General features: G+C 40.5%; 1 protein-coding gene across 1 annotated transcript in view; it reads right to left on the bottom strand.

Moving 5' to 3' along the window:
* SH2D4A (SH2 domain containing 4A) overlaps positions 1 to 17,499 on the bottom strand; it is an 84,487-nt gene that overhangs the window by 9,952 nt on the left and 57,036 nt on the right. The window contains exons 6-7 of the mRNA XM_006859908.1: positions 13,439 to 13,649; positions 10,395 to 10,525 (exon numbers count right to left, since the gene is read on the bottom strand). Coding sequence (XP_006859970.1) covers positions 10,395 to 10,525; positions 13,439 to 13,649 — 342 coding nt within the window. The remainder of the gene's footprint in view (positions 1 to 10,394; positions 10,526 to 13,438; positions 13,650 to 17,499) is intronic.

The raw sequence follows: 17,499 nt of genomic DNA, 5'->3' as shown, positions 1-17,499 counted from the left end.
TAAATGAATTGTTATTAAGTGCCGTTGAGTCGGTTCTAACTCATAGAGACCCTGTATAGGGTTTCTGAGGAGCAGCTGGTGAGTTTGAACCACCAATCCTGCAGTTCAAACTGACTTTGTAGTCTAGCGCATTATCCCACAGCACCACACCAACACTCCCATAAATAAATAAATAATCAAAAATTTAAATGAATCAGGTCTCCATTTGAGTAATGGTATGCCTATTTTAGATAGGAACCTACAGAAGTTTGTCAGGAGTAGCTGACTAATGGCCCAGGAGAATGGAGATATTGCGGAGCAAGGTCTTACTGGACAGCACCTGGCTCTGAAAAGCCTGGAGCAGAACTGGGACTAAAACTCCAGAGGCGTGAACACCCAGGCTCACAAGTTGATAACAGGAGTAGCTGAACCTGTGCAAGGGGGGAAAATGCCTCAGTTCTCTCTCTGCATGATTCCAGGAGTACCTACTGAACAATGCCATTCAATAGAACTTTCTTTGGTGCTGGAGATGATGTCTGCTTTGCTCACAAGACAGCCACAATTCACATGTGGCTAGTGTGACTGATGAGCTCAATCGTTCATTTTATTTCATTTTAATGAGTTTACATTTAAATGGACATATATGGAAAATGATTACTCTTTTGGACAGCATACTCTCAAACCTCCCTGGAGTGAGTATTTGGTCCAATACAGGCTCAGGAGAACTATTTTCAGCACAGGAGAGGTTTAACCACCCAAGAGACCTGAAATAACTCAGAAACTCTAGCAGGACACCAGTTGGAAATCCAGATGACAGGGACTTTTGGTCCACATTAGGAGGAGAGTTCAGTGCAATGGAAAACTCCTACCATTCTCCAAAACTGAACTCAAGAGCATGAAACTCTGAAGAGTAAGGTCTCAGGGTTCCTGGGCCTACCAAGTTTCCTGGTTTCTACCTCCAGCCAAGACCTCACCTGGTTTCCAGGTCTATTCAATGCTCATCTGGTTCCCAGCTCTACTGGAGTTCTCACAGCACATTATGTAATAACTTCCAGCTTCCATGTGAGCTCCTACAGGACAACTGGCACATGTTAGTGATTTTTGTGCCATCAGCACCTGTCACCTAGAAGGTACCCAGAAAAGGTCTAACTAATGGATGCTATAGACCCTGCTTCGTTATTTTACATGTGGAAATCCAGTTTCCCCAGCACTGTTTATTAACTAAATATTCACATTTTTATTTTCAACCAATCCCAGCAAAATTTATGAGCCCAATGAAAATAAAATACTAGTGTGGGAGACAAAAGGGTTTTTTTCTGGGTTCTCATGTATATAATATAATACCAGGTCTGCCTATTTTAGAGTTGTTTGAGATTCAAGGGGGAAAAAAAAAGATGAAATCCTTTTGAGGAGTGGAATGTTTTAATGCTAGGGGTAGGTGAATTCATGCCGGGATTGGATCTCAGTACTTCTCCTGGCCTCACTGAGTGACCTTAGCAAGTTACACATCTGTCGTATGAGGGTAATAACAACACCTCTTTAAAGGCTTGTTGTAAGGATTACATGTGATAATGCACACTTTAAGGAGTGCCAGGAGCACCTTAAAGAGCTCAAAGTACTATTATTATTTCTTACCTTTCATTGGGGTTTTAAACACTTATTTTCCAAATGCAGGAAACAGGTCATAAACAAATACACATTAACAAAATTGGGCCTGGCTGCTCTTTCCAGAGGAGCGAAGTGCATCTCTTATCCCTGTGAGAACAGTTCTCAAACTGGAGGAGTGGATGCCCAGAAGTATCCTAGAGAAGGCTGTAATCTGTCTGGAGATGGGAATGAATTCAAAGAAAACCTGACTTTTAAAAGACCTTATTTCCAAATATCAGCCCTAATAGATACAAAGTATACACGTTATCCAGGGATAGTCATAAACTTGGAAAAAATATTTATAGCTTCGTTCTGATGCTTTCAGTATTGAAAGGAAGTATTTTCCAAGTGGCTCTGTTCTTGCCTAGGTTGTCAATACAGAATGAGTGTCCTCTCACCTTTGTGGTCTGTGGCCTTGGCCACCTCAGGGCTGAGGAAAAATGGTCATAGTTCTTAAAATATGATTCACAGTGTTTTCTTAAACAACTCAAGAATTACATCATTTGCTCTTATTCCACTACCTTCATAGCTAGCACCTTCCTCAACTAGTGCTTACTATGTGCCACGTACAGTTCTAAGTGCTTTACAAACATTAACTCACTCAATCCTCACAACAACCCTTTGAGGTAGGTAATATCATTATCTTCATTGTACAGATGAGGAAATAGAATTACAGAAGTTAATATGATTGCCTAAGGCTACCCAGCTTGTGATATGAAACAGGGATTTTAAAATCAGGTAGTGTGTCCTGGTGGCACCATGCTTAAGTGCTTGGCTGCTAGCCATAAGTTTGGGGAGTTCAAACCCACACAGAAGCTCCACAAGAGAAAGAACTGGCGATCTGCTTCTGTGAAGGTAACAGCCTACAAACCCCTATGTAGTAGTTCTGTGCTGTCATATGGGGTTGCAATGAGTCAGAATTGCCTTGTCGGCATCTAACACCCTCCACTGTGTGGCCACAGATATGTGCACGTAGTCACTATTCTCTAACACCTCCTTCCGTTGGTATAAAAGAAATAATGTCCAACACCCTCTGGCCATAATAGTAGATAGCCAGGAAAGACAGCAAGTGAAGACAAAGCAAAGTCAGAAGACAAAAGCATTGTAATAAAAGTGTTTTTCTAAACAATGTTAGGTGCCCTCAAGTCAGTTCTGACTCACAGCAACTCTGTATAGGGTTTCCGAGGAGTGGATGATGTGCTTTGAACCTTGTGGTTCAAATCGACCTTGCAGTCCAGCGCATTAACTCACACCACCACATCAGGACTCTTTCTGAATTTTTAACAGAATCCCTTTTCCATACAAAATCTTAGGCAGACTCCACAAAACAGTCATTGTTCTTTGCTCAACCATTTCCCCTGTTTCTTTTCTCTGAGGTCTCTCTGAGTAACCCCAGGACTCCAGTAACATAATGTGGAAATTGTAAGAGGCCGCCCTTGGCATTTGTAATGAGCAGCTCCAGGCTCTCACGTGCATGCAGGCCATGGGCACTCGTGGCTGTCAGAAGCAGGGTGAGGACTCAGGATCACTTACAAAAATTCCATGTAAGAGTGGGTTTGCAGGTTAATGGATTAGTCACGACATTAATGAAGAAATGTACTAAGGTTTGTGCAGGAAATCTGCCATACTGAGTGATTTATGAGAAAAGTCAGTCTGCCAGAAAATCTGGGGGGGGGGGAATGAGTGTAGCTTTAAACTCTGTATGTTTCATCTTCTCCAGTTATTTCAGAAATCTGAACTTCTAGTAGCTACATGGGAGAACTATGGAGGTTTAATTCAAGGTGCTTTGATGCTGGTAATGTAAGCAAACCTTTCATGCTAAAAGAAGCCTTCCTGGTCCTTCTCAAGTCCAGCGACCACCAGGGAATGGACTCCCAGCCTCCCTTCATTGCCACACACAAGCAGTGACATACCCCTGCTGATGGCCACAGCCTAGCCTGATTCATGAAATGTATGAAAGTCAATGAGGCAAGATTCACACATCCATCTGAAGTTTAGGAACAGAAAAGTATTGAGACTTCAGTAATCTGTGTTTCCTGAAGGACAAGCTTGAAAATCCTTTTCTGAGAGACAGGCAGAATTTTTTTTGATGGGTCCACAATTAAGAAATCTTCACCCCTGAGCAAAACAGTCAAAGGATGAGTTTCTGCGTGCCAACACCCAGGGTAGTTAAGATTTTAGCCTGGGAGAAACTGTAGTAGGCATTGCTAAGCCTTTCTTAATGTAATTTATTCAGTTATATATGCTCAGTCCTCAGTTGTAGCAACTGTGGGATGGCATGCTTCTGGGACAGGGAGAGCAGACAGCTCCACTCAGAGGATCGTGTCTAGAAACTTAAGCTCCAGAGAATAAGTGCCATCACAAAAGTGGATAGCATTGACCCAAGGAGGATGAAAAGTTGGGGAGATGTGTCAAAAATAGAAGCAATCAAAATAGCCAGTGTATGAATTACACTAGTATCCCACAAATGTGGAAGAGGTTTGCTTTTTGAGTAACTTTAAAATATAAAATATTGGGATTAAAGTATTTGGAAGGAAGGTTCAATTATCTGCACTGACACCAAAAGTCATCTACAAGAAACAAATCAGGATGGAAATACTTCATCAAAAGTCAAATTGTATTCATATTTGAATAAAGAAGTGTAAATTGCATTGCAGAGGAATAATGACCACCTACTGATGCATAAGGCATCCTGGTGTGGTGCTGTGGGTTAATACGCCAGACTGCAAAGCCGTCTGAACTGCAAGGTTGGCAGTTCAAGCTCACCAGCTGCTCCTCGGAAACCCTATACAGGGTCGCTATGGGTCGGAACTGACTCGACGGCACTTCACAACAACAAATGCATAAAGTAAACATTCTCTAACAACAGGAACAATGAGAAAATAACTAACTTGGAAGTTTGTTTACACATTTTTCCCACCCTTTTTACCCATCTTCCCACTCTCAACTCCCACCAATTTCTAAAATACTATAAACCTGTTCATGATGCCCCTTGTATTCAGAAAATAAATGGTCCATAGGATTTTCAGGGCTGTGAACTTTCAGAAGCAGGTTTCTATGCCTGACTTCTTAGGGGCCTCTGGTGGATTTGAACCATCAACCTTTAGTTAAGTGCTTAATTATCTGTGCCACCCAAGAACACAATAAATGGAAAGAATAAAGAAATATACCTGTGCCTTTCTGAACAGACCTAAAATTTTAATTTTGTTAATTCCTTGGTTCTTTTTTCCAGAAACTAAAAAGTGTGCTAGTGACTATAATGAATTGTCTGTGTACATACTTTGAAGACTGATAATTAGGAGCTGTTGTTGTTGTTGGTAAGTGCCATCAAGTTGGTTCTGACTGACAGAGACCCTATATAGGATTTGTGAGGAGTGGCTGGTGGGTTTGAACTGCCAACTTAACAGTTAGCAGTTCAGTGCTATCCTACAGTACCACACCATGAGGTAGAATTAGTAAAATGACTTTGCTCAGTCAACAGGAGGCTAAATTTAACCATTTTTGATGAGCAAGAGGGTTTCTAATTCCAACACTTGTCAATAACTACAAACTACATTGTTGTTAAGTGCTGTTGAGTTGGTTCCAACTCAACAACCTTCCAAGGAGTGGCTGATGTGTTTGAACTTCTGACCTTGCAGTTCAAACTAACCTTGTGGTCCGATGCATTATCCTGCAGCACCAAAATATAGGTCTGTATTAAAAACTGCTATAATTTAGTGATCAAAAACAAGAATAAAAGGAATAAACATAGGGGCTATATTTGAGGCTCAGTATAGTCCTAACCTAAAACATGACGTTTGGGAACACGGGATGAAAGGAGATACAGGGTGACAAAGGGAGAAGAAAACAATCAGCCTTAAGAAAGTAAAACCAAACAATAGACAATCAAATATAGGATTCAGAAGATTATACATTTAGAAATTAGAAGACAAAGGTTTAACAATTCTGTCTCATGCCTATCTCATATGCTATCTCCCCCAACCTAGAAAAAAACACAAAACCAACAGTCAAACCCCCTACCACTGAGTTGATCACAACTCAGAGCTAACCTGTTTCCAAGACTGTAAACATTTATGGATGCACACAGCCTCATCTTTCCCCTCCTAAGCAGCTGGTGGGCTTGAACTGCCAACCAGCTTAGCAGGCCATTGCCAAACCCACAGTGCCACCAGGGTTCTACCAGATTGTTGTTGTTACGTGCAGTGAAGTCGGCTCATAGCAACCCTATGCACAACAGAACGAAATACTGTTTGGTCCTGAGCTATCCTCACAACTGTTGTTATATATGAGTGCAATGTTGTAGCCATTGTGTCAATTCATCTCATTGGGGCCTTCCTCTTTTCCACTGGCCCTCTACTTTACCAAGCATGATGTCCTTTGCCAGGGGACTGGTGCCTCCTGATAACATGTCCAAAGTACATGAAATGAAATCTTGCCATTAGATTATTAACTTCATTTGTAAAGCAGGAAACTGAGGTCCAGAATAACTTACCCATAGCTACAGAGGATATCCTACTGATAAACTGCTTGAAGAAGTCAAGGTTTCTGCAGAGTTTCATTTCCCATTGTTGTTAAGTGCCATCAAATTGGTTCCCACTCATAATGAACCCTGTGGTTGGTAAATTTGAACTGCTGACCTTGTGCTTCAAAGTGATCTGCGGTCCAGGGCTTATCTTACAGTACCACACCAGGACTCTAAAGATAAGTCTTTTTATAGGGATGCCCTACTTCCCCAAAGTGGTCAACATATCATCTGGGCTACACTCTGAGCTGTACATCCCTAGGTGCTCAGGAGAGCACAGATCTGATAACCAAGGATAGAGCAGTTTAATGAGCACACACTTCATGAATATAGCACATGCCATGGGATTTCATGGCATCCAAAGACCTCCACTCTAGTGTGCTTTTCAGTGTTAACATTCTTTGATTCTTCTACTTTCCCTTGGGAATTCCCCTGAAGCTTCAGTCAGAAATTCAACATTAATTCTCATGGGACCGTTTGTTCGCTTGACGTGAAAATCACCTCCGTTCCTTCTACCGCCAACCTCTGTAGAAAACCTCTTCACAGCACTTGAAGGTTCTCTAACTACACACCCGTGACTCCCTACATGAATAAGCTTTTGATGTCAGAAATTGTGTTTTCTCTCCTCTTTAGTCTCCGCAATTCAACAGTGGCACTGAACACAGTCCAGGGCAGACACTTGTTGACCAGCTGACTCTTTAAATCCTCAACTCCTTAACACCATAAATGGTAACCTTAGGAAAAGGAAAAGGGCCTTCTGATCTCTCATGTATTATTTCAAATTTTAGTACACTGTTGGCATTTACTACTCAGGTTCTTCTCAATTAAGAGAAAAGTGAAAGTGTGATGTGTGTGGGGTGAAAAATCAGGTGACCAAATTAGTAACTTAAGAAAGGTAATTTATGGAATATAAAGAAAATAAACAAAAAGACAAGCCAAAAAAAAGGAGCTTTCTTTGTTTTTTTGTTGTTGTTAGGTGCCATAGAATCAATTCCAACCCATAGAGATCCTGCATTGGGTTTCTGAGGAGCAGCTGGTGCGGTTGAACTGCCAACTTTGCAGTTCAAATGGACTTTGCAGTCCAGCACATTAACCCACAGCACCACATCAGGACTCCTTTTTTGTTTTTTACGTGTTGTCACATCAATTTTGACTCATAGCAACCCCATGTGATGGAAGCTGAACTGTCTGGAGAGTTTCCTAGGCTGTAATCATACAAGATCAGATTGCTAGATCTTCCTCATGAAGAACTTTTGAGTGGGTTCAAACTGCCAACATTTCAGTGACCACCCAAGCGCTTAATCTCTGCACCACGGGTGCTCCTTAAAGAAGAGCTACATCTAAATACATATGTCAAAACAGGGTCCCTGAAGAAGAAACATTTATATTGCAAGGACAGAAGCTGTGATCCATCTTCTCATTACCATGGAAACATGAAATTTTATTATCTTCCTAAAACTGTAGATGAAATTTATATTTTCTAAATGGCTATGTCCTTATAGTTATTTATTTTGTTTATGGGTATGATAAATGCATGGATAAATAACAAGACATCAATAACAATGGCACAATAATAAACTACTAGACTTGAAGCTCAAGTGTCTTACTTTTTACCAGTTCTAACAGAATTTGGAACTTTTAGTGCAACTACATCTTCCTTTCAGCAACTCTTTCAAATAAAATTGCCTGTCAAAATTACTAGATTTTTAAATAACATCAGCCATCATTTTCAGTTTATTACTCACCGCTGTTAAGAAAAACAAAAACAAAACTACAGCCTTATAATCAGGTATGACAGCATCTTCTGAAAAATGCCACGGAAACTAGGACATGCTCATTTTCTCAGTACTCATCTTAAAAAAGGAAAACAAAATACAGTATCAGGCAGCAGAGAGAGCCACAGCTAACACATAAGTGAGCCAAGTCCCTCCTTCAGTTCCTCTTTTGACACTGTTGTCACTCTTTCTCCAAATTTCTTAGAGCCAAACAGAAATGAAGGGAACTTATGACCAGGTCCTAGAAGAGTCAGGGAACTCCTCTGGGAATGGATGACTATCAAAGCAAATGGACAACTACCAAAGCCTGAATCACCCAAGAACAAATGTTTGCAGGGAAAGCCAGACAAATCTGCTGAAACGTTCTGACTGCAAAAACAACACTTCAGCAGAAGCATACCACAAATAACGTTTATCATTTTCAGGAAAAGTCTTCCATGCAATGTGTAATGGAGCTTATTTTTTATGGAATATATTTATGTGTGAGATGATACAACATTAAAAAAGAGAGAAGCCTTAAACATAGACATAATTTAAACCAAGGCACTCTTAGGACAAACATGCCTTGTAAAGAAACATTAGTTGTAAAGCACCTTTTGTTGTACATATAACAAATTAGTCCAGTTCAACCATAGACCTATGGAAGCCAATTTAGGCAGGAAGAAACATCTGATTCTTGAATCCAAGAAACTGAGAGGTTGGTGAAGTGTGAGCTAGGGAGACAGAAGAGCTTGAATTAATCAAGTTTCTTGGGTCATATACAGAAATGGTTCATTGGCTAGTATCTGCATCTTGTTGTTGTTAGGTGCCATCAAGTCAATATCGACCCATACACAGCAGAACGAAACACTGCCCGATCCTAGGCCAACCTCACTACTGTTGCCATGCTTGAGTATCTGCTTAGGACACAACAAATCCACATTGTAGTCTTGGAAATAAGGATCAAAACCACCAGATTTTTAAATGAAAGATCACAAAGTTCAAGTTTTCCATTTAGTATATGAGGAAATTAAGTGATTTGCTACAGAGAAAGAAAATGACTTGCTCAGGGTTATTCAACTGGTTAGTGAGGCTTGGGTCTAAGGCCTGATTTTATTATTTTCTTTTATAATTTATTTTGTGTTGTTAAAAATATGCACAGCAGAACATATATACCAATTCAACAATTTCTGCATGTACAATTGATTACATTCTTGAAGTTGTGCAACCATACTCATCTTTCTTTTCTAAATTCTTCCTCCTCCATTAACATAAATTCACTGCCCCCTAAGTTTCCGATCTAACCTTTCAAGTTGTTTTCTCAATTTGATCTTAAAAAGGCACAAAGCCCCTTTGTAGTGCTGGTGTGGCACTGTTGGATCAACACTGGACTGCAATCCACCTGATCAGCAGCTCAGAGCTGATCCTTGGAAACCCTATACAGAGTCATTCTGGCTCGGAACTGACTAGCTGGCACTTTACTTAACAACAACAATGTTTGGTTCAAGGAAGCCTTCAAGCAATAGGTGTGGTTTAAGGTTTCACATGTAAATATGATCTCAAGGCAATAGTGTAAGGTCCATCTATTCTCCATAGCTCTAGAATATCTGGATCCCAAGAGAATTTGAGTTATGTTCTTCATTTTACCTCTTTTGATTAGGATTTCTCTATGGAATCTTTGATCAAAACATTCAGTAATGGTAGCTGGCACCATCCAACAACCCCTGAGCTTTCATGGCCCTGGAGGCAAATGTTCACACAGGCAATGAACTATGCATTTCATTTACTCCTTGTCTTCCTGACTTTCCTTCTTTCTCTTTGCTCCAGAAAAACAGAAACCAACTGTTTTATACCATGCATGGCCACTTTCAAGCTTTTAAGACCCTAGGCACTACAGAATGAAGTAGGTGGTAGAACAGAAACATAAATGTTATTTAATTAAGTCTAACCTTTTGACAGGAGTCCTGATGTGGCTCTGGAGGAAAAGCACTAGACTTCTAACAGCAAGGTGAGCAGTTCAATCCTAGCAGCTGATTCTCGGAAACCTTCTACAAGGTCACCATGAGTTGGCAGTTAACTCAACGGCACTTAACAACAACAACGTTTAGACTATAAAAATAGTGCCGTTTGTACCCTTCCACACAACCACAATGACTTTCCTTCTGTGAAATGAAGAAGTTACCATCTGATGGAAGTTACAACTAAGTGGCCTTGTGCTAGGCCAATAGGAAGTACTGTTCTTCCCACCCAGCCTGTGGTGATAAATGAATCCACAGTGACCAGCCACTGTGAATGCTAACTGCTTTCTAACTGAGTCATGAGAATGCAGCTCACTGAGAAGCTTCTGAAGAAATTGGGTGAAAATAATAATTTGAAAGACTCTCAGGGGCAGTAAACAAAAGGAAGCTTTTATTCTTCCAGTCCTCTTAGTGCATTCGCAGAGTTTCGTTGCCCATCAGAAGAAGTCCTATTGAGGGCATCTCTGTACTCACCATGGAACCAGGGAGCAATGGTATCTGAGGTTTTCTGGTAACCAGCTCGCAGGGGTAGCTGGTCCTCTTTAAACCATTGGATGATGTCATCCTGGGAAAAGCTGGAGGTTGTCCTCATCACTCCCTGGTTTCTGTCATTGGTAAAACAGTTGTCAAGTTAGTTTTAACTAATTTGAAAAGACTGCCTTCAGAAATCTTTTTCTACCTATCCATCTATCGTACATTTCAAGATCTAATCACATGGGTTGAACTAATGGAAGGTTAAACCTCTACAAAACACTATTATATAACTCCTCAAGGGCAGAAAATTGAAAGGAACTTAAATCTGATTCTTGTCCTTCAAGTCCTACAAGGCTAGTCATGAGTATGAGTTGCTGCCATGTTCATGAATAGATTTTAATTCATTTCTTGTATGATTTAAAAGCTCCATTAGCTCCCAATTAAAATTTGAGAAAATAAGCATTAAGAGGTAATATACACCCCAGAAACATGTCAGTACTGTTTTTCTGGACAGTATAGACTTGCAAAAAACAAGCAAAAAATCAAACTAATAAAATAATTTCTTTCCCAATATTTTCATATTTTATGTTCTCAGTTTCCATTGACCTCCCTACCACTTTCTTCTTCCTCACACATTGAAGAAGATTAGTGTTATTGAAAGACAAGTCACAGATATACATACCAAACTACCAGAAAGGACAATGTTTGAAGATTGGTCAGAAAAAGATAGACCTAGCAGAATGGTTTAGAAAGAAATACTTCAGCAGAAATTAAATTCTGGGCAAATCAATTTACATTGCAAACAGTAACATTGCAATGTAACAAACATATTTCCAAGACTCATTCAACAGCCCACTCATTTTGAGCAGAATTCAATTTTGAAACAACAACAACCAATTTGGATGATCTACTGAAATTCCTATCATGTAATTATGGCTCTTTATGCTTTTTGTGGACATATGCTACCATGCGTTCCATAAGCTATATATCTTATATAAGGGGGTTTAAGAAAGTTCATGAAAAAATGGAATTGAAAGATACTGGCACTTTCCCGTAAATTTTTGAAGCCACCTTGTATATTTCATTATCTTTTAACTCCATTTGTCCACGAACTTGTTGAAGCCCCCTTGTATGTACACATGTGCCTGTATATGTGTATTCGCTTGTCATGAGTCACTTCCAACTCATAGCAATGCTATAAACTAGACTAGAACGGCCACACTTTTCTCCCTCTGAGTGGCTGGTAGGTTTAAACCATTGATCTTTCAGTTAGACCACCAGCACTCCTGTGTATATGAGTATACCCACCTATATGTGTATAGATAGGTGCATGTGTTTGTATATCCCTCATGATTTGCACAGTGCTTTGGAGGAAATATTCTTTGACTCCCCTGAGAATTAGACACTGCATGTGCATACATGAGCATATGATATTATATGGTAGGTAGGTTCTCGTACTAGCTTCTGAATTAAGTTCTTTTTCTTTGTGAATTCCTTGGAGATTGAATAAAACTCCAGACAGTGGAGGAACCAGGAATCACAAAAAGCACTTCATGCTGTGTTTTAAGTTAGAAAAAATTAGCTATGACACAGCTTGAAACAAGAATTGCCCTTTTTAAAGGTTGCCTTCATTGCTGTCAATCAAATACACTGTACTGTAAGAAATGCTATGGGAAAGGAGCCTATTGAAAGCTGTCTTTCTCTGCTACCTGGGGAGAGCATAGAACAGGAGTAAGTTACCAGAAAACAGCCCTGCTGAGAGTCTGCGGTCAATGTGCACACAACCAAGTGTCAGCCCTGGAGGGGGCATGTTCAAAAGTCTCATCCATCTCCTATGACCTGTTCACTAAACTGCAAGGAACCGTCCCCTTCCTGACTTTCTTATTTTGTTGCCCACAACAAAGAAAGAACAAACAATCACTTCCCAAACTATCACTTGGTAGAACATGGTCATTTAAGTATTGGTTTCCAAGTCTCAAGATGGAAATTTCCAATTGAGTAAGCAAAAATAATTGTAGTAGAGAAAATGTTCTACCTTCATATTTCCTCTAAGATCATAACCCCTGTTATTAAAACACCTTGAAGACAGTTATTGATCCAAGCAAAAGAAGATTTTTGTTTTTTCATTTCTTCACAGTCCTTAGCAAAGAAATACATTTAGGAGTTTCTATTTCAGGATGCAAGGCTATTGATTGTTTCATTCAAATGTTCAAAACAAAATATTTGATTTTAAGTATTTTCTTTCTAACTAGATTTCTGTATCTTTTATACTAGAATATAAAAACAATATAATTTTATAAAATAATTTTTACAATCAGTAAACATCAGAGATAGGGTTTATTGCTATGATATTACTGTATTTAATACAGGGACTTGCCAAGCCAAACTTCTCTTTCTAATTTCCCCACAGCATAGCAGGCAAAAGTACTATTGTCACCAAATAGAGATTGCATTAAAAACAGAAGAATTTCTAAATTCTTAAATTACAACCTTGGCCCGTTATCCCAGAATGAGGATTACATTAAACCTCTAACCCTCATGGAAGTGTAGTCCCTACTCATCAAATGAAAGTCAACAAACCCTTAGGTTCCTACTTTGATGTTTTTTTTTTTCTTGGGCACTGATGAAACCTCAACCATTTCCTTTACTTCTACATCAGCTTACCTGCTACCACCAGGCATGATGAGGAGGGGGGAGAGACACAGGAAGTTATCAATAATCAGCAAACCAGCTCATGGGGAGAGAAGGACCACAGAAAAGAGGCAGCATCCAAGTCCACTGCCAATGTGCAAAGTACATAATAACTCATAGCTCATATTCATGAAATTCTTGGGAATACTAATAACAACAGGTGTGGACATTTTACAGATAAGACAGAATAAATCCCTAACTAAGTATCTCAGGACGACAGGGTTGGAGGTGAGGCTGGATTTAATTACATAGACTGCCAGTTGGTCTTCCAGTCCCCATGGCTAGTCATGTGATTTGTCCTTAATCATCCCATTTAGACACTTATACCAAAAGCCATCTGTGTAGCTTCTTACCTAAGAGGTCTTATCGAGTATGCTTCTGGGTTTAAAAACTGAGGCTTGGGTGGAAGTGGGGGTCTTTTAGGTTTCTGTTCAACACTCAGAGGACTTCGCAGTCCTTCACTACTTCTTCCTTTTTGGGCTGCAAGGGATAACCTCATATAGTCTTCCCGAGCTTGTTTAGCCAAGGACCGTCTCTTCTCATCAGCTGCTTTGGATTTTCGCACTAGAAAAATAATGGGAGAAAAGACCCTCATCAGTTCACAGGGATGGATACAAGGATTAGCGCTGTACTACAGTGAACCGAACGGGCACTCAGCAGTCACCACCAACACATGTCAACCAGATAGTTAGGGTTTGCCCACTCACAACTGGCCAACCATCACTGTAGAATTCCTCTACTTCTAAGGGAGTTTGCAGGAGAAGAAAGCAGGGATGAGATGAAAGGGGAGAACAATGCGTGCAAGAATTATTGCAGATACAAGAGTCAGTGATGAGTCAGTCTGAGGGTGAGGATTCAAGGGCATTTTATTAAACGGTATCATCACATCCCTCTTGCACTGGTGCTCAGGGAGCTGTGTACCCTGAGTCATCAGCAGACATCAAGCACTACTCAGTGGCTCATGGTTGTGAGCCGTGAGAATCTCCACAGGATACACTCAGATCCTACCATGAGCTGAACCAAAAGTCAATCAGCCTGCCAGACCAAAAAAAAAAAACCAAAAAAGGGCGATCCTTAACTGCAGATAATTGTAGCACAGACAAAAGTACCCATGGCTGTCTTAGAACGGTGTTGTAAGATGCTTAAGCACTGGATTGCTAACCCTAAGGTCCGTGATTCAAATTCACCAATCACTTCTCAGAAACCCCATACAGGGTGGCTATGAGTTGGAACCCACTTGATTGCACTTGACAACAAAGCTGCTTTTTAATCGGGGCTTTGAACTGCTGTATTCCAGTTCAATCCCCTGTTGAGAATTTGTATTTCCACCTCAGATATACTGATCCAGAATCCACATTTTCACAAGATCTCCAAATTGTAGTTGTTAACTTCCATTGAATCAGTTTGGACTCATAGCAAACTTGTTCCAAAAGGGCAAAACTTTCCAGTAGGGTTTCCGTGGAGCAGTTGGCAAGGTTGAACTGTTGACCTTGTGGTTCAAACAGACCTGGTGGTCCAATGCTTATTCTATAGCACAAAGCCAGGATTCCATGTGTTGTTAGGTGCCAACGAGTCAGTACCAATTCATAGCGACCTTATGCACAGCAGAATGAAACACTGCCCGATCTAGGGCCAACCTCACTATTTTTGCCATGCTTGAGCCCATTAATACTGCCACTTGGCCAATCCGTCTCACTGGGGGTCTTCCTCTTTTTCTCTGACCCTCCACCTTACCAAACATCATATCCTTCTCTAGCAATTGGTCTCTCCTGACAATATGTCCAAAGTATGAGAGATGAAGTTTGGCCGTCCTGGCACCCAAGGAGCACTCTGGCTGTACTTCTTCCAACACAAATCTATTGGTTCTTTTGGCAGCCCATGGCACTTTCAGTATTCTCCTCCAACACCACAACTCAAAAGCACCAATTCTTCTTTGGTCTTCCTTATTCACTGTCCAGCTTTCACATGCATATGAGGTTATTGAAAATACCATGGCTTGGGTCAGGAGCACCTTAATCCTCAAACTGACATCTTTGTTCTTCAATACTAAAAAAGGTCTTGTGCAACAGATTAGTCTAATGCAATATGTCATTGGATTTCTTGACTGCTGTTTTGTGAGTATCGATAGTTGATCCAAGAAGAATGAAGTCTTTGACAACTTCAATCTTTGTTGATAAGAATGTTGTTTATTGGTCCAGTGGTGAGGCTTTTTGTTTTCTTGACATTGAGATGCAATCCATACCAGAGGCTGTGTTCTTTGATCTTCATCAGTAAAATGTTTTAAGTCCTCTTCACTTTCAGCAAGCAAGGCTGTATCATCTGCATATCTCAAGTTGTTCATGAGTCTTCCTCCAATCCTGATGCCACGTTTTTTTCATAGAACCCAGCTTCTTGGGTTATTTGTTCAGCATACAAGTTGAATAAGTATAGTGGAAGAATACAACCTTGTTGCACACCTTTCTTAATATTAAACTATTCAGTGTTCCCATGTTCTGTTCAAACAACTGCCTCTTGGTCCAGGTACAGATTCCTCATGAGCACAATTAAGTGTTCCAAAATACTCATACTTCACAATGTTGTCCATAGCCTGTCATGAGTCACACAATCAATAAAGCACAAGTAAACATCTTTCTGATATTCTCTGCTTTCAGCCAAGATCCAGCAGACATCAGCAATGATATCCCTCGTTCCACAGCCTCTTCTGAATCCGGCTTGAACCTCTGCAAGTTCTCTATCAATGTATGCTTGCAACCATTTCAGTATTACCTTTAGCAAAACTTTACTTGTATAGGATATCAAAGAGATTGTCCAATGATTTCCACATTCCATTGAGTCACCTCTCTTTGGAATGGGCACAAATATGGATCTCTTCCAATCAGTTGGCCACATAGTTGTCTTCCAGATTTTTTGGCATCCTTGAACATTTGCTGCTCTGCCCTCATTTGCATAGACTTATTTTTCTTCTGAAGTCCTGGTGTGGCGCTTTAGGATCAGCACTGGACCACAAAGTCAGTTTGAAACACAAGGTCAGCAGTTCAAACTCACCATTCCCTCTTTGGAAACCTTGTACAGGGTCAATAAGACTCAGCAAGGACTTGACAGCATTCTCCTAGGAGGTTTATTTCTGGCAGTGCTAACTCAACAGTGAGTCAGGGGCTAGGTCTCAGGAATGGACAAATGCTAACATATCCAGCTGTTAACACTGTGTTTTTTCTGACCCCAAAGTTAAAATGTGTTCACTGTCAGGATTTAGAAAATACACAATTACAAAAAGAAGAAAAAGAGATCATCTCTAATACCACCTTCCTTGGTGGTGGGTGGGTGTGTGCTATCGAGTTGGTACTGACTCATAGAAACCCTGCATAGGGTTTCCAAGGTTGTAAATCTTTGTAGGAGCAGAAAGCCTCATCTTTATCCCAAGGAGTGACTGGTAGATTCAAAATACTGACATGTGGTTAGCAACCCAGCTCATAATCCAATAAAATACTAGGGATCCTTACTTCTCTTGTTATTATTGTTGTTCAGTGCCATCGAGTTGGTTCTGATTCAGTGACCCTGTATGGGGTTTCTGAGAAGTGACTGGGAGTTTGAATTTTCAAACTTGAGGTTCAAACTGACCTTGAGGTCAAGTGTTTATCCTATAGTGCCATTAGAAAAATAATATTCATTATAATGTTAGTATACCATCTTAAGGAGCTCTGGTAGCATAGTGGTTACAAGTTGGGCTGCTAACCTTAAGGTCAGCAGTTCAAAAGTACCAGCCGTTCTGTAGGAGAAAGATGAGACTTTCTGTTCCCATAAAGATGTACAGAGTTGGAACCGACTCCACAGCATACCACCACCACCCCTATAGCATCTAAGGAGCCCTGATGACACAGTGGTTAAAACTTGACTACCGAAAGGTTGACAGTTCAAACCCATCAAAGATGAGGCAGTTAGTTTCCATATAAATGATAGTCTTGGAAACCACTATGAGGTGTTGTTGTTGTAGTTAGGTGCCATAGAGTTGGTACCAACCCATAGCGACCTTATGCACAGCAGAAAGAAACAATGCCCGATCCTGGACCAACCTCACTACTGTTGCCACGCTTGAGTCCATCGGTGCTGCCACTCAGCCAATCCATCTCATTGGGTATCTTCCTCTTTTTCTCTGACCCTCCACCTTACCAAATATGATATCCTTCTCCAGTGACTGGTCCCTTCTGACAATATGTCCAAAGTATGAGAGATGAAGTTTGGCCATCTTGGCCTCTAAAGGAGCACTCTGGCTGCACTTCTTCCAACACAGATCTGTTGGTTCTTTTGGCAGCCCATGGCACTTTCAATATTCTCCTCCAGTACCATAACTCAAAAGCATCAGTTCTTCTATGGTCTTCCTTATTCACTGTCCAGCTTTCACATGCATATGAGGTTA

Source organism: Chrysochloris asiatica, unplaced genomic scaffold (assembly GCF_000296735.1).
Source record: "Chrysochloris asiatica unplaced genomic scaffold, ChrAsi1.0 scaffold00035, whole genome shotgun sequence".
Classification (NCBI taxonomy): domain Eukaryota; kingdom Metazoa; phylum Chordata; class Mammalia; order Afrosoricida; family Chrysochloridae; genus Chrysochloris; species Chrysochloris asiatica.
This window is presented reverse-complemented; position numbering and strand designations above follow the sequence as displayed.